This window comes from Rhipicephalus sanguineus, chromosome 6 (assembly GCF_013339695.2).
Source record: "Rhipicephalus sanguineus isolate Rsan-2018 chromosome 6, BIME_Rsan_1.4, whole genome shotgun sequence".
NCBI classification, from domain to species: Eukaryota; Metazoa; Arthropoda; class Arachnida; order Ixodida; family Ixodidae; genus Rhipicephalus; species Rhipicephalus sanguineus.
The window spans coordinates 136,759,193-136,782,396 of NC_051181.1; the positions used below are offsets into that span (position 1 = coordinate 136,759,193).

The 23,204-nt window shown below is 46.0% G+C and overlaps 1 protein-coding gene across 1 annotated transcript in view; it reads right to left on the reverse strand.

Annotated features, from left to right (window-relative positions):
• Positions 1-803: 803 nt before the first annotated feature.
• Positions 804-23,204, reverse strand: part of LOC119396506 (glutamate receptor ionotropic, kainate 2) — a 347,512-nt gene continuing 325,111 nt past the window's right edge. The window contains exons 7-14 of the mRNA XM_037663756.2: positions 21,278-21,442; positions 18,238-18,390; positions 17,558-17,659; positions 16,599-16,700; positions 7,714-8,478; positions 6,166-6,388; positions 3,089-3,354; positions 804-1,165 (exon numbers count right to left, since the gene is read on the reverse strand). Coding sequence (XP_037519684.1) covers positions 941-1,165; positions 3,089-3,354; positions 6,166-6,388; positions 7,714-8,478; positions 16,599-16,700; positions 17,558-17,659; positions 18,238-18,390; positions 21,278-21,442 — 2,001 coding nt within the window. The 3' untranslated portion in view covers positions 804-940. The remainder of the gene's footprint in view (positions 1,166-3,088; positions 3,355-6,165; positions 6,389-7,713; positions 8,479-16,598; positions 16,701-17,557; positions 17,660-18,237; positions 18,391-21,277; positions 21,443-23,204) is intronic.

The following is a 23,204-nucleotide window of genomic DNA, read 5'->3' on the forward strand; positions in this document are numbered from 1 at the left end:
CGACCTGTACACAAGCAACACCCCTTCATTCCATAGATGTAAACCATCACATGCACTGACAACAACGCAACTCTGCAAGGTATGCCTTAATCGTAATCAACTTTGGCACACTCTCCGTTTCACAGTCTCAACATCCACGTTTATCAAGGAGCAAAGTCTCCTCGGGGCAGTTCCCTTCAAACGAAAACGTTTTGACCAACAAACACGCACTGTATAGAACTGTAGTAGTAGCAGGTGTCAGCGCCGTTTGGGTCACTGCATTGTCACCCTAAACGGCAAGTACAGTACCACATTACCACAGCTGCCAGCGTCATTGTCACTAAGGTTGGTTCTGTCAACTGCAGCGATGATTGTTATTGTAAAGCCAGGCTGCAGGCGGGTGCCGAAGCCTTGGCTGTGAGCACGCAGGCACACACACACTGCCCGCAGAGGTGTGTTCCGAGTTCGAAGCATTTGTGTGGTGTCCATTAGGCCATGTTCGCAATGTTTAACTTCAGCGAGAAGAAGCAAACTGTCCAGTGCCAGTTGCAAATGAACAGAGCAGGAGTTTCACGCACGTATTGTGACTAGACCGCTCCGCTGGCGTTCACCAGCGCCGGTGGCGGCACGGCGAGCGAGGAGAGACGTCGTCGCGGTGACGTCGGCGGTGGCGACGTCGCCCTCCGCCCGCGCTCGCCGTCGTCGCCGCCACCTTCCGTCGTCCTCAAGACGGCGAAGGCCTGGGCGCCGCCGCGGGGTGGTGTATCGGGCAGCGGCCACCGCCGAAGTCCGGCTGCTGGATTGTGGACGTCGAGGCCGAGTGCAAACTCGTCGACGGGCGCGCGCCCAGGTAGCACAGCTGCGGCACGTCGTAGTTCGAGGAGGAGGCCAAGCTGCTGCCGCCACCGCCGCCGCCACCAGCGCCGCCGCACTGGTGGTGGGCCCCCTCCGCGGCCCTGTGCTAGGAGTCGGTGCAGTCGAAGTGCAGCGGCGACTTGCGCATCTCCAGCATCTGCATGATGCCGTTCTCCTGCGCGTGCAGGTCCATGGCACTCGGCACGTACGTGTTGGCGGCCGTGGTTGGCAGGCACTTGGAGCACTGGCGACGCAGAGCCGGTCGCTGGCGCGACGCCCGGCAGCGCACGGCGAACCGCAGCTCTTCGGCCATCTCCGAGCAGAGCGATTGCTGCGTGGAACAGAATAGCAAGTTCTGCGCGCCAGAAGGGCGTCCCGTTATGACCTGGCAGTGCGCTCGCGCGGCCGGGAACACGGAGGAAGAGTTGGAGGAGGGCACTCTCGGCCTTCGTAACAACAGCCCTTGACCACAGTTCTGCCCTGTTTTGTATACTTATCGCCTTTAATATAGCCATTTCTGTAGTTCTCACCTTGCTTCTCGCTTCTTAGCTGCTACGGTGCTAAAGTTGCAACAATTTGCACAGATGGTGCTTAATATTTCTATGCGTGTCAATGTGACATCATCAACGCTAAATGTAATAAACACTGATACCGTTTAATGTACTGGTAGGAGGCGGGAAATGACACCTAGAAACGTGTCCTCTGTCCTCTACGTTAGTTCTACAAGTTATGGCTATGACCAGCGCCAGTGTTAAAATATGGATAAGCAGCTTGATTTTCGCAAAAAAAAAAAAAACGGAAGAGCACATGCGCATCTTGCGCCGCAAAACATAGGAGAGCATGCGGAAGGTGGAACCCAGGGGAGGCTGTGTGTAGGGCGAAATATTGGGAAAGTGTGACTAGTATCGCTTCTAATTAGGGGAAAGTGGGCTGATGCTTTAAGCACGGCGTGAGTCGGCAGTCCTGCATATCTTGCTCCGTGGCCCTAGCGAAACGCAAGCAAGAAAGTAAAGAAGCGTGCAGCACATAATTTGGGACAGGGCATGGATGTGCTTGGCACTATTATTCACTTCATAATAAATTGCCCTTTGTATGTAATAAAGAAAAAGCATGCCAGCGTCACATGTTTCGTGCAGCCGCATGCAAATGATATTTTGCTGTGGGTATTCATACAGATTTCTTCTCAGAAAAGGGAGTGCAAACAGGTTCAAATAATTTGGGATCATTTCCAGGGAACAATTTGGAACATCACGTGTGGTTATTGTGCAACGTATTCTATCAGATGAAGGCGATGCATTGCAGCGTAGCCCTTTCTTTACGTCATTCACAAAACGATTCTTCCGGTATGGTTCAGCTTTCACGTTGCCAGATTGGTGCTTTACTTGAAAAGCTGTTGCATACAGAAGAGGTGTCCTTTTCATTAATGAAAGCTACACACTCACAGAATCCAAATAAGGAAGGCGTACTGTTATAAAAATGGCAAATGCGGTACCTTTAGAAAATAATTTCTCATTGCGCGTGACAAATAAATACAACCAACCACTTTTTTTATTCAGCTGGGGAAAAAACTCAATCCTAATAGATACCGACCGGAGCATTGATATCGCGAAGAAAAGTACACTTTCTTATCATATGAAAGGCTAGGCTCTTAGTGACACAAACATGGCGATTACCGCACGCGGCAGACGCTGTATCCAGTTATAAATAGTTGTTAAACGTGTTTAATGCTTCATTTAACGGCCGATTTAATGGTTTTGTGTAGCGAACCTGAACATTACACGAGAAAATAAGCGTTATTAGGCTGAGTTAAGTGTGAATACGAAATGCACACGCTCTCCAACAGTATAACTGTTTCTTCAGTATTGAAAGCGTAAAATCAGGCGTGTTGTTCTGACTGTTTAAATGTGCGACAACAAGTGGCGATTTGAATTTCACGTATACGGCGTGAGCGTCACAAATCCGCTTAGCCCATAGGTCGGCAAAGTCACTCATGAGTCGACTCACTCCGACGCACTCATACTCGGATAGGGCGGTGAGTCAGAGTCTGAGTGAGTCCGCGTAATTAATTTTTTGGTGAGTTTGAGTCTGAGCGAGTCCAGTTGAGAAAAGTTTTAGTGAGTCCGAGGGAGATCGGTTGAGTAAAATTTAGTGAGTCTGAGTCCAAGTATATCTCCTGAGTGAGTCTGAGTTAACTCCACGTAATTTTGCCGGCCTATGGCTTAGCCTAGACAAAATGGATATAAAATGACCATACCCTGTCCGTTTGAGCGTGTTTGCGAGAGTTGATGCAGAACTCCATGATAGCGGTGAGGATGGCGACGGCGAGCCCGCAGAGGAGCACTACGAAGACACCGCCAATGTTGGCCAGGCCCAGCGCGTTGGCCTTGCCCTCCTTGTTCTTGTCGTCTCGGTTGCAGGTAAGACCAGGGCTTTTCCACCACTTGTTGTACAGCATCTGGATGACGCCTTTCTCCTGGAGGTCCAGGATGGCCAGAGAGATTTTGTCTCGCCAGGGTGAGCCTGGAACGACAGGCCCAGCTCGTGAGTTAATTCGCTCTCTTGTTCGCTCGTGTTCCACGGCACACGGTCACAGCTCAGTCAAGTAAAATACAGATGACAGTAGCAAAAAATGTGGAGAGCTTGCACTAATGGTGCAAGGCTAGACTAACAGCGGAGCTTGTGGCCTGCCTAGATTATAATAAAGACCTTAAATAGCATAGTCTTAACTAGGTCTTGTTAGCAAGGTCTTATGTAGCATGGTCTTAATTAGCAAGGTCCTCACTGTTCCTGTCTGTTTCTCTCGCTCCTTTCTCTTCCGTTTATCTGTTTTCTTTTCTTCTTGTTTTCTTCATAAGGCACACGCTTTGAAGAAATGCCTACATTGCGCATCCATCGCGTCAACCTTAATGGGTGTGCTGGCCGCAGACCTTATTATCCGCCAAGTTACTAGACGATACAGAAAATATACTATAACTGTCCTCATTCCTCCAGTGTACATTCGCGATCATAAGTTTGGAGACTACGCGATCGCATGGTAGTGTGCATGCGCACGCCGTCTAATGGCTTTTTGCCTGCTGTTGGGAGTCTTGGAGTGCGCGTGCGCGGTCATTCTATCTCGCTGGCCTGCTTGCTGCGCGCCGGCGCTCGGGCAGAATATCAGAATTTGTAGCTGCCGCTACCAATATAGCGCTTCATCACGAAGCAGGCCGAGGCGCGGTAGCCTGGAACTCCTTGGTTCGATCTCGGCGCTCTTTCCGAACTGCATAAAATTGAAACGTTTCCGGCGCAGATCGCTATCGCTGGCAGAATTTCCCCATCGAAAAAGCGGTAGCCGTTCGCTCGACTATGTTCATGTATTTTCACTGTGTCATCGCGTCTCCCTCTTGGCGAACAAACGCGCTCTTTCAAAAGTTTTATACAGCAAAAGGTATACAATGAATTTCGCGTATTGCCGGTTAGTCGTCGGCAAGCGTGTCGCCACGAGCGCCGGTCGAAGAAAGAAAGCGAATAGTAGGGTTATTTCTCGAGGGCCTACCACAACGCCATATCTGCAATCTATTAAAGAGATCTCGGACAGTGACAAACAGATCTCGGAGAGCGCATATAGCAACAACTATAAAAGCGCTCCATCTAACGCGGCTGTTGCCTGCTCGGCAGTCGTCCCAAGCGCCCTTGCTGGGAGGCACTTCCATTTGTCGCGAGAAGGCCGGGGTTGGGCCGTGGCTGCTGTGCCGTCAGCACTACTGGCGGCAGCGATTGCTAATTCCGATAATCGGCCCGCGAGCCGGCGTGCAGCAAGCGAGCAACAGGCCGCCAGTGAGATAGAATCCCTGCGCATGCGCACTCCGAGACTCTCGACAGCAGGCAACGAGCCGTGAGGCGGAGCGCGCATGCACACTGCCACGAGATCGCGTGGTCTCCAAACTTATGATCCCGACTGTACGTTGCCAAGAGCAAGCTGTCTTTATTTTAGCCAATCCTAAGGTGAAGAAGAGGACGAGGAGAGTGCGCGCCGGCGGCGTTATTGCGCTACACGCAGCTTAGTTTTCTAGTCACGCGAAAAGGAAAAACGAAAAGCTTAAACAGCTCCATCGTTAAAGAATGAAGGCAACCCTAATCCTTCACTTAGGTGTCTGGTAGTTGTACTCGGACGTCGGTGTTCGCGTGCCCTGGAGTATTTTTGGGTTTACTTTGTGTTTCGTCGCGCTGCCGAAGCGCATCACAGAGGCCATGTAGAAAGAAGAGCGTGGCTGAGATCTGTTCCGCCAGGTGCCGCAACGATCTCAGCTGCTCACAAGAAAACCATCTGCTCTTTCTATGAACTCATTCAATTAATTTTCATTAATTAACCTTACAGTTAATTGGCTCTTATCTTAGGAATCTTATGCTCCCATAACATATGTATCCAATATAACGCTTCACTTGAACCAGAACTATCCATTTCGTACAAGTTTTATATTTTAGAAGACTGTTTCTGAATATTCGGAAACCAGAAGTAAGTGCTAGACCGGAAGTGCTTGAGAGAGAAGCAAGAGTGTCACTCGTTGCTCGTGGCACTAAAAATAATTTACTAAATAGAGATACGGAATGCGTCACAGCCATAATCGACGATCATGGTATGTAGCCCATAGGCCAGTGGTCCAAACAAATAAGAGGTTCACGGTAGCATGCCAACTTGTGAAGAGGTCACTGGTGTTCGAAAGAGGGCTGTCTAAAAAGCCAGCTTTTCGACAAGAGTATTTGCCGCGATAAGTCATGGTGGCTTCGGAGACAGCCTTTGTTCAACCACCGTTTAGTATCTTGAGTCAGTGATGTTCGACACTACATAAAAAGCATGGTAAGTAGATGATGGAAGATTCAAGTTTGACCGCAATTTCAAATTCCAAATAGAACATTCATACTATAGTCGAAACCAGATACATGTAATCTGAAGGGAATCACAAGAGAGTTCTCTATGTAGGCAATCAGTTATACAAAATATTTCATATGCTGAAAATATATTCAAGGAGATTTTACAACTGTTCGATATACACAATAATCCATTATATGCGGGTTCGACTGTACCATGAAACATCATGAACGCTTTTGCCTCCGGAGTTCTCCGCGCTTTGAAGGTGCGCGGTGCGATTGTGTTGGACAATGAGGTGATTTCAATCATCCAGCGACTGAATAAAGTTCATGCTTTCACTTGTGACCATGCATGCATGCAGATGGCTATATATTCACATATCCGAGTAAGAACATAGTTATACTGAAGACGCTTCTGAATCGTTAGCTTACATCGAGCAAAGAATAACGATGTGGGCCTAGAAGTAAAATCGGCATACAGACCCATGGGGGTGGCAATGCCGTATCCCTTGGAATCCAGCAGTCCACCAACTTGGGTGAGGTTGCAATCGCGCTGAACCATGAAGTCGAGCATGGTCGACTCCATGAGGAAGGCGTAGTTGCCCTGCAGTACTCGCTGTACTCCATCCTCGTAGGAGCTGACAAACACTCCGGGACGGTTCTCCATGAATCGCCACATCTTCTGATAAGTCTCGATCTTGGAATCCTGCGAGATTAAAATGACGAACAGGATAACGTTATTACGTTCGCTTTATACAGCGTATCTAGTTTTTGCCCAGCTAGTGCAAGACAACAGGAATAGCTGAAGGTTACTTTAGGACAGTGAACACAATTTCAAGAGAAACAGAACAAATTACTTATTTCTTTGTGAAAATGAATTGCATGTTTTTGTTACTTTTACCCTAACGCACCCATTAAAATTCTTCCATGGCGTCCACGTGCTCTTCTGCCAGTGTCTCCTAAGTGTTTACATATCTTCATTAATGGGCAACATAAGAACGATTTGCGGATAACTTTGGGCCCTAATTTTATAACCTCACCGCGCGTGTTAAATCTTATCATCTCGACACCAATGTCCATATACAGCTACCTTCTTCTTTCCTTTAGGGTATCTTTACTATCGGGGGTCCCAACCAGCCATAGCTCTCACATTGAGAGATGCTACCATAACGATACGATGGAGATTTTTTTTTCAGAATGTGTGCACTTGCGGTGCACATTTTAAGTAAGAGCTTCGGTACTGCGTAATGAAGATTTTTCCACCTCTTTTGAAATCTGCGCCACAGTACAGTAACTTGCATTGAGTGTGCCAATGGATTTTGCATGTCATTTATATTTAAATATGAACATGAGCTGAGAATAAGTGAAAGGTCACTCCTGCGTACACCGTACCGTGTTTCTCAAACCCTTCAGGCTAGTGGCTTATTACAGTAGTACAAAGGCTGTTCCTATAAACTCTTGTGATTCGCCTTGGCCTGTTTCACTGCTCTTACTGCTTTAACTACACCGCGTGACGTGTCTTCTCGTGTAACCTGAACGGCCAGTTTTCTGCCTCTCCTCGATCCACACGCAGCCATCTCATAAGCGGCATTCATTTGGTCACGCCTCCACTGAGAAACTGGGACATCACTACCAGTGTTTGTAGACATCGTTAATTCTCCTGCTCGTCTGCGTCTCAAAAAGACCGGTACCGTTCAAAATGATAATAAAACAGTACTGAAATAGCTCAAAACGCCGGGCAGTATCCACCCTAACGTCCATTCTCCTGGTCGGTTTGGTGATGCGCTTACGGTAGGGAGACGTCACAAATTACACAGGACACAGGACGAGCACTCGTCCTGTTAACACTGAGTCTTGTGTAATTTGTAACGTCTCCCTATCGTAAGCGCATCACCAATCCAACATGAACCAACTAGCCCCTTTTGTCGCATTACTGGCATTCTCCTGGTCGTCTACGTAATAACAAGACCTGTAGCGTTGAAAAATTATAAAACAGCATTTGAATAGCTCAAAACGCCGTGCAGTACCCACCCTGAAGAAGGTCATGGTGGATCCCGAGTCCAGGGTTCCGTAGGAGATCTTGCTTTGCTCGGCCAGGTCCTCGACGCTCTCGATGGGGGTGATCATGCGCTCGACGGTCAGGAAGGCGGCCAGGTTGGCCGTGTACGACGAGATAAGGATGAGAGTGAAGAACCACCAGATGGTTCCCACGATGCGCGTCGACGTAGCCTTGGGGTTGAGGTCGCAGCCCTGGTGCATGAGGGTTACGATGGTGAACCAGAAGCTGTTGCCCAGGCTGAACTGGTTCTCCATGACGCCGGCGTCCCGTACGCACGGGTGTGGCGTGCGCCACTCGTAGGGGCTGAACCGCGCTACGATGAACATGGTGAAGGAGACGAGCATGTAGGCTGCCAGCACGTACAGCCAGATGTCCACGTCCAGCGGACTCATGAACGAGAATAGCTTGACGGGCATGCCCGAGGGCAGCATGAAGAGGATGCCGATGCCGAGGTTCATGAAGGGCTTGGTGAAATCGATAACGGACTCGCGCGCGTAGTTGATGGTCATGGGCGCTACGGCCAGATCGGCGTTCTTGTCGATGATCTCCCGCACCATGCCGTTCCACTCGCCCGTGGTGGTGTTCTCGACGCCGAACTTCTTGTCGGGCACCAGGTAGAGCTCGTAGTTGAAGCCCAGCAAGTCGGCAATGGTGCGAAGGAGGTCGATACAGAAGCCGTCGAAGCGGTCGTTACCCGTCAGGTTCTTGTTCTGCTTCATCATCACGTACGGACGTGACTGGAGCCGCCAGCAGCGTGAAAAAGAGACAAGGGGAAGGTCAATGGGCGGCATGAAGGAGCGCATGATGCATAGGTTTTGCATTGGTATACGCGATTATGGTCACCCCATTAATGAGTTGACCGAGCCCATTATAGTTATCAGTGCGACCACCGACAACTTCTGGTTATTTATTGGTTAATACATGAATTGTTCGTCATTTTTATTTTGGTAAGGAACATCGAAAAAAAGCATACTTGAGGTGCATATATCATATTCTAGAAATCTGATTGTCAAACTTATAGGCTGTGTGTTTCAATTCAGGGTATGCATATTCTAATATAATTCATTGCGCACTTTCAGAAATCAGCGCAAAAAGAGACTATGCTCTATTCACTCATCCCAAACTCATTTGGGCAAAGATTCCGCCAAAGTTGTTCACTTCACGTAATATTTTTTATAAATTCAGGAGAATCGGTATTTTCCAGACACAATGCAACCATGGCCGTGGAGAAAAATGAGTGAGGTATGGTTAAATATATAAGAGATAGCGCAGAACATTACGCTTATTGTATAGACTTGCAGAAATTGAAGTTCGTTATGGACACACTTTTAGAATGTCACGAATGTTTCGGCTTCTCAACTTTGCGTAAGCACGTCTCTACGCACAAATTTTACCATCACATTGATTTAATATCAGTGTCTAGAGTAACGTGAAACTAACAAAGAAATATCATTCTCGCTATACAAAAATTAGGCCAATTATTTCTCAATCTTTCCTTAATGAAACACAGTATTAGTTGCATCGCTTTTCCAACGAACGGTGACATCAATGTGCTTCAATGATTTCCGTTAAGAGGGAACGAAGGTGGAACAAGCTTTTGCGGATGTCTTCTAGTTCAACTCAACTCTAGCAAAACTTGCCCACAGGACGATGTGGCTGGACTCGGGAGTGTTCATCTCCTGTTTTCCGGAGCTTGCAGCTTTCGGTCGTTCCTCTCACAAGTGGGCGCTACCATTGACCGACGTGCCAGCCACCGGTAACTTCGCTTTTCCGTGCGCAGTGCCCAGTACAACCACTCTAGGTTCCGGCAACTTCCGTCACCCTTTTCACGAAGCGAAGTCGTGCCTTATCATTGTACGCTTTCTATACTGCCCGCTCAAGGGGTTCGTTTCGTTATAACGCTCAAGGAGCGAGTGGCTGCGTCCCCTTCGTACGATGGAGTTCGGTCGAGAAGAAATCTGGTTCAAACCGACTCTCACCGATAAACGAGGTGTTGCAGTGTAAATATATATACCACAGTATCACAAGCCGCGAGTCATAATAAAAACAGCAGTGTAGCTGGCTTCATCTTCAAACGTTCTGACCTTACTGAGACGTAATGTATGCCATTCCAATAATGCCATATATTTCTGTAACGTTATTACAAAAATATATGGCAAATATATGGAATATATATGGACTTTATGCGGATTCCGTAAGAAAAATTATGGAATTATTGTAACGGCATACGAAACGTTTAGGTAGGGAAAATTATCCAAAAGACTTCTCAGAATTAGCGATCTTATCTCACCGTCTGAAGGTGTAAACGTATCAGCAACAATTAAAAATCACGGGACTGCCTCAGTTCTTTAAAAAAAGATTCCTGCACTTGATCTTCCAACGAATTGTGTGTTTGTTATAGATCCTGTAACTCTTGCATTGTTATAACCGCATCTTCCAGTGTGTTCGTTTTTATGTTTGCTCTAATTATTTAATGCCTCGCGTATTTTTTCATGTCTCCCCTCACGTAATGATCTCGGACCATAAATGAGAGGTAAACAAAACAGCGTGTATGATGTGTTATGGTAGAAAACAGCGTGGAATGATGTCGTGAGTTATTGCCACAAGCAGCTGCTTCTAGGCATCTTCGAATAAGCAGACACGTTTTGATACGGTGTTAAAGTTGGCATGCTAAACGACAATGCTCCCTTACAAAACATCCTCCCCTGCAGTGCTTCCGGCAACGGCAATAAAGCTTTCGCGTGTTGTAAAGCACGAAATGAGAGAAAGTACTTCTGTGGCCCTTTTATGTACTGATGACTTGAGGTCCCGGGTTGACACCGACTGCGGCGACCGCATTTCGACGGGGGACTAATGCGAAAACGCTTGTGCTCATAGAAGTAAGTGCACGTTAACAAAATCCCCAGATGCCGAGGTTACTCCGGAGCCCCTAAAGGATATAACGTGCCTCTAACCAAACTACGATTCTAGCGCGTAAGTCCCCGGAACCTACTTTCGAATTTGAGTTTCAGTTAATTTAATCCGGTATAATGGACACGCAATAATGAGGGCAAGACTGCACGTAAAAGCTACATATACTTGCAGCTTGATCAGCCTACAGCCAGATTCATTCTGGCAACATGGGTATCCAATAATGAGGGTAGGACTACATGTAAAAGCCACATATACTTGCAGTTTGATCAGCCTGCAGCCAGAACCTTTTTAAGCGAACCTTTTTAAGTAAAAGTAGTAAATGCGGCAGACGACAATCATTACGAAATTACCGCACACCACAAGCAGAATGCGTCCGACAAAATATTCGCCCGGTAAAGTAGACATGAAGGCTTAAAGGGGTACTGACACGAAGATCTTGAGTTGTCGTTTTTTTTTTGCGTCAAACGAAAGGCCAAGCCCTCAAGAGCCAAAAAACGGTAATGCTAAGCGCAAGTGTACCCTGAAAAAGCAGTTACAGTATGTTTCTGAAAGCTAGTTTTGGTTCCCACTGTATCCTGACGTCACAATACGGTATGAGCTTCACGTCACGTGTTCGTACAATATATAGTAACGTTTCCATAGCCGCTCCGCACCGTGGCTCCGTTGCTGACGCACAAGCGGCCATCGTGGAAGTTTTGGTACCTGACGTCATCACAACTTGCCAGACTGCTGCGTGAAGTCACCAGAATTAGTACTGTAGCCTGACGTTAAGCTAGTGTCGATGTCAGTAGGTGCGCTATGGAAAAATTGACTTTAATATCAAAATAAAATATCTTATCAGCATTTGCTGAGCTTCACACTTGCTCAGAGCCGTTTCTGCATGCAGGAGATTTGTATGGCAGAGTAAACTCGCCTTCGAAGAAAGGTGTCAGTACTCCTTTAAAGTAACGTAGTTAACGTGTAGTAATAATCAAGGTAAAATATACATTTAACGTAGCTCACGATACTGACGAACAAAAATTTTGTGTGTGTTACTGTGAAGTGTGCTAAGAAGTGAAGAAATAATGTAATGTGCAGACACTGTATGCCTTAATTTCGATTTCGCAATTGAGTTTGTTCAAGAAGTACACGATAATCTGTTTTTGTGGCATCTAGGGTGAATATGGCGCGATATTTTATATAAAATAAATTATAATTATTTTTTATTCTGAGCTGGAAGAAAAGGTATTCATTTTGGACAAAGCCAGGAACGTGGCCAGAAACGCGAGGAAGAACTTCGTGTTTTCCATTTTTCTTGCTCCTAAACGAAAGAACGAGAGGAATTTTTTTTTTAAAGAAAAGCTACAAATTCTTTTTAGTTTTTTCGTTACTTCATTCTCGTGTATTAAAGCCCGTTCATCAACCGTAATAGCGTATGCAAACACGTATTCACAAACATTGAAGGACTAAGAAAACGCAGCGCCGCTTCCATCCACCGCCACAATGGAAGCAAGAATCCTATTACGTTCTCGTGAAATCATGAAGGATGTTGAGAACCACGCGAGATATGAAAAACATCAACGTAAAAACACCCTACTAATAATTTTTGTGCGCATTTCGCCCGAAAAAGGTTTTACATCCCTCATACGAAATGAGCGCTTCAAATCCGCTCACTAAAGACCGTTCAAAAATGAAAAACCAAAAAACTAAGTGAGCCAGCATGCGTATTCTTTCCTACACCCTTTGTCCGAATTCGTTTTCGCTTTGTTTTACGTTATTTTATTCCCATATAGTCGGAACAAAAGAACCGCTCGTACAAAAGCGAGATACAAGATTACACGTTTTCGTTACCCATCTCGTTTCTGACAGAATTTAATTAGGAGAAAAGAATAGGTTCTGTGCCATGTTCGTTTCCAGGACTCATTTTCAGAACGTTGGCGGCGCCGCTGCTAAGTCTTTTGTATCGCAGTGAACGACAGTGATGTTATCCGCAGCGTCGGCGTAGTCATCATTGCATGACTGCATGTAAAATGGTCGAGATAACGTGATCATAATCTAGAACGAGGGGGTTTCCTACAATCACTCTCATTGGTGCTGTTTTATAAACGTGTATATAACATGCTAATTACGCATCCTTTTGCACTATTGTAATTAGGGCTACCTTGACAAGACACGAGAGGGAGCGTGCACGCGCCAGAAAGAGGATGCATGGCAGGACTGCGAACGATCACTCAGGTTGGTACACTCCTCGAACTAGAATAGCGTACGAATATTTTCACGAACCAGCGACCTATCGGGCCACGGCTGAAGAATATTCGTCGTTAAAAAGAGTTTTATTTTCTTTTACTGCCAGTGCAGGGCAGCGAACCGGACGTAGATCTCGTGGCCCTCCCTCGTTTTCTCCATCCATTCTCTCTCTCCCCTTCTTTCTCTCTCTTTCTTGGTTACAGTTGGCCAGCTGATTTTGTCAGCGTTGTCCATAAGTCTGTGACACAATAGCGATTATGTTTTACAGCGAAAGCTGTTATGAGATCATTTCACCGGCCGTTTTTGGCGCCGTAGTTGTCCGCCGCCGCCGCCGCCGCCGCCGGTGTCCGTAACCAGTATCGATCGAAATAAGAAAAAAAACTAAATCAGAAAAAAATTCCAGGATGGAACGAGGTTCGAACCTGGGCCCTCTGCGTTGGGAGCCCAGTATTCAACCTCTGAGCCATGCCGGTGCTTGAAACTGCTTTGCAAAAAGGTCCTATACAGGCTTCATGTCGGGAAGGAACCACATTAGCATATGCAATATAGCGTGGTAGAAGAGTAAAATAAGCACCAAGCGTCGCACAACGCGAATTCTGTAACCAGGCTTCACACAATGCGAATTGCGCAACGAGTAGGTTGTGAAATGCTTCCAACCCATTACAAAGATATCTGCCATAATTCTTCGTCATCAGGCACAGCCTCAACAAAGTGCGCATAATGCCTTACATGCGTTTAGTAGGTACCACGGATCTCCGTAAAATGACGAAAAATGTCACAGTGCCTGCTGCCCTACTTCTCAAAAATTAGAATGATGTAGAGCGTAGTGGTTTCCTCGCAAGTGCACTTGTATTGGTTGCCAAGGAAGCCTATAAGCGCAGATCCATTTCCTCGGGGTCTCAGTAAAATTCCAATGCTTTATAGCGTAGTGGGTTCCTTGCAAGTGCACTTGGATTGGTTGCCAAGAAAGCCCATGAGCGCATGATCCATTTCCTAGGGGTCTCAGTAAAGTTCTTCGCCCCCCCCCCCCGTCTCTCTCCCACGTCAACGTATGTTATACAGCATGACGGGAGAGGGAAATAGCGAGCGGGCGTCACCCAATGCAAATTACATAAGTGGTGGGCCGTTTAAAGCTTCCAACCCATTACAAAGGGCTGAGCCATAATTCTTCATCGTCATCAGTCGTCGCGTCAACAAAGTGCACATAATGCCTTACACACGTGTAGCTGGTGCCTCGCTTCTCCGCAGAATGACGAATAATGGCTTAGTAGGTGCTTCCCAACTTCACAAAAATTGTGATTTGTGGCGTAGTGGGTACCTTTCTAGTCTACTTGTATTGTAGCCCCAAGAGAACGGGCTCTAGAAACGCCGCTCTTCCAGCTTTCGCTGTGACTGTGCTGCGGTTTCAGCGCAGGCCTGGCGTTTTTTTTTGATGGAACAGAGAAATATGTGTCATGTGAAACTTGCAAACTTTTTCTTGGCATCTTCAAAGCGAAGTTTCGTAAGGAGGTTTGTAACTTACGTTTAATCGTATTGACTGATTATTTCATATGCAACTTCGGCTATTAATAGCTACGCTTTCGTAAGGCGTTCGCGTGGGCTAGACCTCTCGACCAAAACGACAAAGTCCAAGGGGGGGGGGGGGTGCAGGCCCCCTTGCTGGGTCATCGTGATCAGCAATACACACAGACATACGTACCTCCCGTCGTGACGTACGCATGATGACCCGGTAAGGGGGGAAGACTTGGGTTTCAAGGCACCCCTTTAGCAATGCTCGTCCCCCCCCCCCCCTTCCCGTCCCCACCTCAATCAAAGGAAGACTGAAAGCGCTGATTCAGGTATATTCCCTACCTCCGGCAACTTCACTTCACTATACCATGTTACTTGGAAATTCTGCACACTTTCTTCCTGTTCATAATCATCAGCCCCACTAGTGAGCATTGTGAGGCCGTGCTGTTAAGATAGGAACCGCATGACCAGCGACAGCTGGTGTAGAATTGCGAGCATGAATGCCATGATGCAAGGAACACGACACAAAACGCGACAGGACATACAAAAGAGACGCTGAGAGCGGCACAGCCGGCTTACAATATTTCTTATGTAAATTGCTTATTAAAAAAAACGCCAGGCCTGCGCTGAAACCGCAGCACAGTCACAGCGAAAGCTGGAAGAGCGGCGTTTCTAGAGCCCGTTCTCTTGGGGCTACAATACAAGTAGACTAGAAAGGTACCCACTACGCCACAAATCACAATTTTTGTGAAGTTGGGAAGCACCTACTAAGCCATTATTCGTCATTCTGCGGAGAAGCGAGGCACCAGCTACACGTCTGTAAGGCATTATGTGCACTTTGTTGACGCGACGACTGATGACGATGAAGAATTATGGCTCAGCCCTTTGTAATGGGTTGGAAGCTTTAAACGGCCCACCACTTATGTAATTTGCATTGGGTGACGCCCGCTCGCTATTTCCCTCTCCCGTCATGCTGTATAACATACGTTGACGTGGGAGAGAGACGGGGGGGGGGGGCGAAGAACTTTACTGAGACCCCTAGGAAATGGATCATGCGCTCATGGGCTTTCTTGGCAACCAATCCAAGTGCACTTGCAAGGAACCCACTACGCTATAAAGCATTGGAATTTTACTGAGACCCCGAGGAAATGGATCTGCGCTTATAGGCTTCCTTGGCAACCAATACAAGTGCACTTGCGAGGAACCCACTACGCTCTACATCATTCTAATTTTTGAGAAGTAGGGCAGCAGGCACTGTGATATTTTTCGTCATTTTACGGAGATCCGTGGTACCTACTAAACGCATGAAAGGCATTATGCGCACTTTGTTGATGCTGTGCCTGATAACGACGAAGAATTATGGCACATATCTTTGTAATGGGTTGGAAGCATTTCACAACCTACTCGTTGCGCAATTCGCATTGTGTGACGCCTGGTTACAGAATTCGCGTTGTGCGACGCTTGGTGCTTATTTTACTCTTCTACCACGCTATATTGCATATGCTAATGTGGTTCCTTCCCGACATGAAGCCTGTATAGGACCTTTTTGCAAAGCAGTTTCAAGCACCGGCATGGCTCAGAGGTTGAATACTGGGCTCCCAACGCAGAGGGCCCAGGTTCGAACCTCGTTCCATCCTGGAATTTTTTTCTGATTTAGTTTTTTTTTTTCTTATTTCGATCGATACTGGTTACGGACACCGGCGGCGGCGGCGGCGGCGGCGGCGGACAACTACGGCGCCAAAAACGGCCGGTGAAATGATCTCATAACAGCTTTCGCTGTAATTTTTGCAAAGCAGTTTCAAGCACCGGCATGGCTCAGAGGTTGAATACTGGGCACCCAACGCAGAGGGCCCAGGTTCGAACCTCGTTCCATCCTGGAATTTTTTTCTGATTTAGTTTTTTTTTTCTTATTTCGATCGATACTGGTTACGGACACCGGCGGCGGCGGCGGCGGTGGCGGCGGCAGCGGCGGCGGCGGCGGCGGCGGACAACTACGGCGCCAAAAACGGCCGGTGAAATGATCTCATAACAGCTTTCGCTGTAAAAAATACATAATTCTTCCTCCTTCCCTTCCGAACTCTACATCCCTGACAACATTTATGACGTTGCATGTGATTGTTCGCATGTTATAGAACTTTAGTTGCATGGTTTTGTGTGCGTGTGATACGCGGAGAAAAAGGCAGTGGAAACAGGAGTGCGAGCTACTTACCTCTATGGTAGTCACTCGAAGCGTGATATTGGAGGTTCCGAAGTCGTGGAAGGCATTGTGGTTTGTGATGTTGAGGCCATCGCTAGTGGACCACTCACCTACCTGAAAATTACAGATGAGAATCTTAGTAAGAAGTCGAGGCATTGGCAACCTCTCACTTCTATGAGAAAGCGACCAGGGGCAGTAAACACAGCCATCTGACACAGATTATCGCTTTCTATTGTGAGGAAAATAAGCGTACTTCACAAAATGTTTGTTAAAGAGTGAAGTTACGATCCTGTTTTCTTTTAACTTTCATGACTACCAAGAAGGCAGTATGTATAGACATTACGAGCGAAATGAGACATGTAAGCATTACCGTTTGTCCTTCTACTCAACAGTGAAAGAGAGGATGATAGTGTCCGTAAATATAAGATAAATATAGAAATAGATAAGAGACATGGAATAGCCATTGGAGCGCACTGATATCGTCTTGCATAGTGACAAGACATTACTTTATTTTATGGCTTTAATGAAACACCGCTTTACCTAAAAATACAGTGCCCGTTGCTGCAAGTTTCTCTTCACCACATTGTGAAGGATCTGGCTTCTGCTGACTTAGCAAGCACTCACATCGGGCTAGTTGGTACTTATCCATAGCTTTTTGGTTTAGTTATGTGGAGGCCTTCACTAGACTTATTTTATTAAGCAAACGTTAAAGCATGGCAAGCTGTGTGACTCTAGAGTATCAAGTACACAACAAGAAGTTAAAGACTTGGCAACAGCGACAGCCACCCTCGCGAATACCCAGGTAAATTAAAGTTTCGCTTATTAACCTGAAGTCTGCATGGGCTAAAATATTACCAGTAATATCGCGTGCACATATTTGGTTTACTCAGCGTACTAAACCAAATCTAACGAAGGTAGTTTTTGTAGGTAATTCACATGCGCAATGCATGTTTCCACTTCGTAGGACTTACTTTTTCTAAGAAGTTCTGGCGAAGCTTGAGCAAATCTAGTTTCAGGCTCGTCCGGTTTCCCTCGTTGAACCGGATATTTCCTGTCAGGCCATAAAAATCTACCTGCGTGGTAAAAAGAAAAATTGTGTTTTAAGAACAGGTTTCCAGCTAGAGAAAACACAAGTTACACAATTAGAAAAAAACCGAGAGCCATGTAATTTGGTGCTCTGTAAATATTGTGAACACCCGCCGCATTATGGTGCTTGAATGCTGACCCGAAGGCCGCGGGATCGAACGGCGGCCGCATTTCGATGGAGGCGAAAGGCTAGAGACCTGTGTGTTTAGATTTAGGGGCCTGTTAAAGAAGGCCAGGTGGTCGAAATCTCCGGAGCCCTCCACTACGGCGCCTCTCATAATAATGTTGTGGTTTTGGGACGTGATACCTTAACAAATATTATTAAATATTGTGAAAAAGTGGTAAGCGAGCAAGTCTACGACAATGGGAAATGTTATACATACATACATACATACATACATACATACATACATACATACATACATACATACATACATACATACATACATACATACATACATACATACATACATACATACATACATACATACATACATACATACATACATACATACATACATACATACATACATACATACATATTTATGTATGTCAGCGTCATTACCATGCTGATGAGGTTGAAGAGGCTGGTGCCTTCGGTCCACGAGACCTCGTCCTCGCAGGAGACGTTGGCCGGGCGCAGCGTGGCGCTTCGTTGCAGGTCGTTGAGCCCGTGGGCGAAGGCGTACACAGCGTCGAACATGAGGGCGGGTTCCGTCTGCGCATCGCATACAGCGAGTCTATACCGCAAGAATAGCAAGTTGGAAGACGCTGAAAGACGCTTAGAGGCTTTGAAGCCATTTGTGAATGAGTGGCGATTCGTGGCTGCCGAGAACAACGAAAATAGTCGCGTACTAAAACGTATAGAACTCCACATCGTGGAAATCACGGTGCAGTCTTCGACTACCGGCATCCACTTCGAATAAAGCCTTAGGATACTACATCATGTGAATGTCATTGCTTCCGTTTATTCTCTCGCAACGTGAAGACTTATAAGCAATGGAACTAAGAGTGAGGTATATGACTGTTTGTAGAACGCAACCTTGACGTCTATTGGTAAAACACCTTAAAGTGACGGCGTTCTTAAACCTCTGTTCTTCAAAGCACCTCTCGAACGAAAACGTGTGTTACCCTACAATAAAGGGGAGGCGAAAGGGAGATGAAAAGCAGAGAGAAGAATCAGGCGTTAAGATGCACGTACAATCGCAATAACAATAATGGCCGAGAGCTTGGCCCTTCAAGCAATTTGTCCGTCTACCAATTACATTGGTGAATAATCCATACACTTCATGGCTCACCTACTACATAAAAAAAATTCAATTATGAATACGTTTCGCGTCAGTGAACGCCAAAAGGGAGAACTTTGCGATAAAATCAATTATTACTTTCAATATTCGCGCGAACGTGAGCCCTTTAATGCCTTTTTGCAAATGGAACCATCATACGCATGCATGCTACAGCAAATGGAAACGCAGAAAATTTAGAATAGGTGTTCTCGAGGCGTGCTCTGGTGCGCTCAATAAATTTCAGATGCCTCGTCCACTCAGTCAAAGCATGAAATTTCTGGCGAGAGGCTGCCGCTGAAACTCTATTACGCCTCTAGCCAAAGCTTTGTGCAAAAGCCCCCCTCCCCCCTTCTCCCTCCTTTTTTTTTCTTTTTAGTAAGTTTAATCGAATGGTAGTTGAAGAGGCTCGTGGATAGGAGAGTGGATGACAGCATGACAAACCGGGCGAACGGTATAGCCAGCACTTCGGTAAACGGCGAGCGGAATTGTATTACGCGATCGAAATTGCTGCCTTGCGGGATCTATTTGAGACTCTCCTTGGCAGTATTGGCATTCGCGATAACGAAGCGCGCTTCATGATCTGGTCGTGCTGTGAATAACCAATGATTAGCCCGCGTTGGTAACTCCAAACTTGGCATGCGTATATAGTTACGGAATAAAAAGAGTGCGCTCCATCTATCATATGTGAATGCTTGCTTTAATTGAGTCACCTTTCAGGCCTGTTTATCGACGACCGACGACTGGGCTCGCCACTATCTTTGTACAGTGGGTGTTGCTTTTCCTGGGTACACGTTCACCCAATAAATTACAAAAATTAGTCTGGCTACATTCGTACTGATTACGATTTCTGTTTCCTTCCTTCCTTCCTTCCTTCCTTCCTTCCTTCCTTCCTTCCTTCCTTCCTTCCTTCCTTCCTTCCTTCCTTCCTTCCTTCCTTCCTTCCTTCCTTCCTTCCTTCGCACAAAAAAAACGTACATGGGTGAGCCGCTATCTTATATTCTATTTTCAATTTTGACATTCCTTGTCTTTTAGTTGTTAAGTTTTTTTTTCGCGCCTCACTGGCTGTAGAAGCGCGTGTGCTTGACATGCGATTTCCCCAAAAAGCCGTTCTTCGATCATTAAAGTCAGCTAAAGTCCAGCGTCTGTGCACGCCCTTTTCTTGTGTGTGAGTGAAAGCATATTTTCTTCGAGCGCGCTGGTTCTCCGGAGTCATGGCTCGCCAACCAGCGCACAGGTTTGTATTAAGTTGAACTTGATGCCTTGCCATTGTTTACAGCAATGTTGCCATCTTCAGTGCACATCTAAAGCCCGAAAAAACTGGGCGTGAAACAAACAAAGACGTGACAATGGAATGAGAGTGTAAAGACAGCACTGTGTCTGGGTGCGCTCATTATGTTGTCCCGTTTTTTTTTCTGTTTTTTTTTTTGCGTGTCATTTCACGCTCGGATATGTACCAAACTGGCCCCTCTACAATCAAGCTTGAAAAGACTGTTTGCAACATTGAATACGCGGGTGTTAGAGCAACCTTATAAACAATACAACACATGGTGGTGGTGGTGGTGGCGTTGCCACAGGCTCGGTTAGCCTGGCAGAACTGGCCGGCAGTTGCTCCGCCTGAGCGACTGTTTCCATGCAGTATGTCTCACCATACAACACTTAAACCTGTCTCGCGCAGAAAACGTAAAATAATAGGCAACCACTTCCTTGCAAATCACCTGCACACCTGCCGGAAACACAATGTCTTCACAACATCCGTGGGGAAACCCTCTTGTCTTCATATTATTTATTAGCCTCTCCCTTTCGGAGAAAAAGCGCTTACTGTACCAGATGTAATGATCTGTATCCCCAACTTCATAGCACTCATTGCACTACGGGGAAGGAGAGCCCCTTACTTCAAACAGCCAGGTAGGAGCGTAGGCCCATCGTGTTCGTACTCCATACAGCAGGGTTGACTCGGCGCTACTTAGTCATCTTGCTACAAAGGGCGAATTCCATAAAAACCAAAAATGGAATGGAATTGTCTCTTTTGGTAGTTTCTGATTCACAGTAGCTCTAAGTGTCGGTTGCCTTTAAAGTGCTTCGTTGGCTAGGACATCTGCTCTTTCGTTGCCGCTGACACCAACATGCGAAGCTATTCACTGGAATGTTATCTTGATACCATTTTTCTTGGGTCTTTCACACTACAACACACGGTAAGTATTGCAGTAATATATCGTTGAATTAATCAACAATATTTTTTTTATAACCGATCACCGACGTTCAAAGTAACTTTATACAATTTCATTCAGCACATATAAACAAAGCTATACGTATACTTACGATAATCACGTTGGTGCGGTTGAGGATGTTTTGCCCGAACGGTTGAAATTTCTCCATGTCTCGGAGTATGTTCCGAACTGTCTGGTTTTCCGAGTCAACCATTCGGTACGCAGTGATGTTGACGAAGTTGTACTGGAAATCTTCTAAGTTGTAGGCTTCGATGTCCTGAGAACACGGTGAGAAAAACAGTTCATAAATCACGCATTCATCGAAGAATCGTCGAGGCCATAACACCGCGCACTTTCTAGATGCAGTTAGCACCGATACAAGCGATTGCAAATGGCCCGAACTAAGAACATCAAAATATTGCCGCGCTCGCTTATTTCTTTATTCTTATATGATCGGCCATAACCCATTACAACCGCTTGGCGCTGAATGTTTGAGGAGCTTCGCGATTGTCTCAGACTGCGCTGTTAAGATTGCCCGCCGGACGCGAATAGTTCCGGACGCGAATTATTCCGGAGCTGTTATATCGGGCATGTGTAAAAGCCGACGTGCTTCAGGAACAGTCAGTTTATCGACGACCGATGATTGTCTTCGCCGTTATCTTTGCTCCGCGAGTGCTACTTTTTTTGCTGTGCACAAGTTCGCCCAATAAACAGTTCAATCCTCACCGGTTTGTGTTCTGCTCACTTCACTGTCACAAACACGTAAAATATGTAAGGCGCTCGAACGATTTCCCGATCAATACGATTAGGAGTTTATTATTTATCTGTTACTTCAGATCATAAATTCTGACATCGAAGAAGCGCCCTTTTTTATCTCGTTTGCACAGGATCAGTATTCATGTTCAGGGTAACATTCTTGTTTCTGTGTCACTTCGTGTACCAGAAAAGCGAGCAACAAGCGTCTATCGATCGCGTCAGGAGTTTTCACGTACAGCTTAGTAAAAGCTTGTTGCTAGGGGACCTTCGTCAGCAGTTTTTTGCTGATCGTTTGTTGTTATTATTATTGTATCAGCCTTCCTCGGTCGTAACTCCGTTTCGTGAACAGCCCTCACGGGCATCAAATGCTGAGAGCGTCATAGAAAATGCCTGCGAAGAGCTGCAACGCTTCAGCAGCTTCTATTTGTATGCGTTGAATAAACAGCGCCGACCTTAGTACTTTCGTAATTTTTTTACATATAACGCACAGATTTATATATTATGAACCATTGATTCCATTCTTGATTAGCGGAGCTCAGGTGAAACGCAACGAACCTCTTTTCTTTCTAGTTTCAGATAACACAAGAATCAAAACAGTGTGAATAAAAAAGAAGCCTCGTTTTTAGCGGAGCCGTTTTCGATGCGCTCACTTGTAAATATTTTAGTCATCCCCTTCTCTTCTGCTTGCCACTTTATATGAACTACGAATAACTGCCTTTTTTAAATGGGTAAGACTGCTAGATGATTATCATAGCCTTCTTTTATTTTTATTTTTGCATTAGATCTTGTTGCGTGGTCCAGTCGCTCTAGTGTGCGACCTGATACGCGAAAGGAAGCGTCCTGTTTCACAAGCAGCCATCACGGAAAGCAGCCTCCTACCGCAGGCTTTCACAGGGAACACGTAACGTCCACTTTTGAAGGAATTCATTTTTATATACATTAAAGAAATTTAGGAGACTTACACGACTGTCATTGGTACTTAAACCTGCGGTTTACCTTGCAACAATATCTTCAGCAACTGCTTTTTCGAAAAGTAGTAAGCACTCTTGTAATTCAGATAAAGATTACAAAGGCAGTTATTTCGACAGCAACCAAGGAGCACGCGGGACAGTACCAACCCACCTGGGAAGTTACACTATGTCCGCTGAGTTGTGCCGTTTAAATTTCTCAATCAAAGAAAAAAATTGTTCTTTTTTATATTTCATTGTTTATGGTACTGTTCGACAGCCTGTTAGGTGCACGTACAACAAGCCATCTGTTCTTCTCATTCAAAATTTTGCACT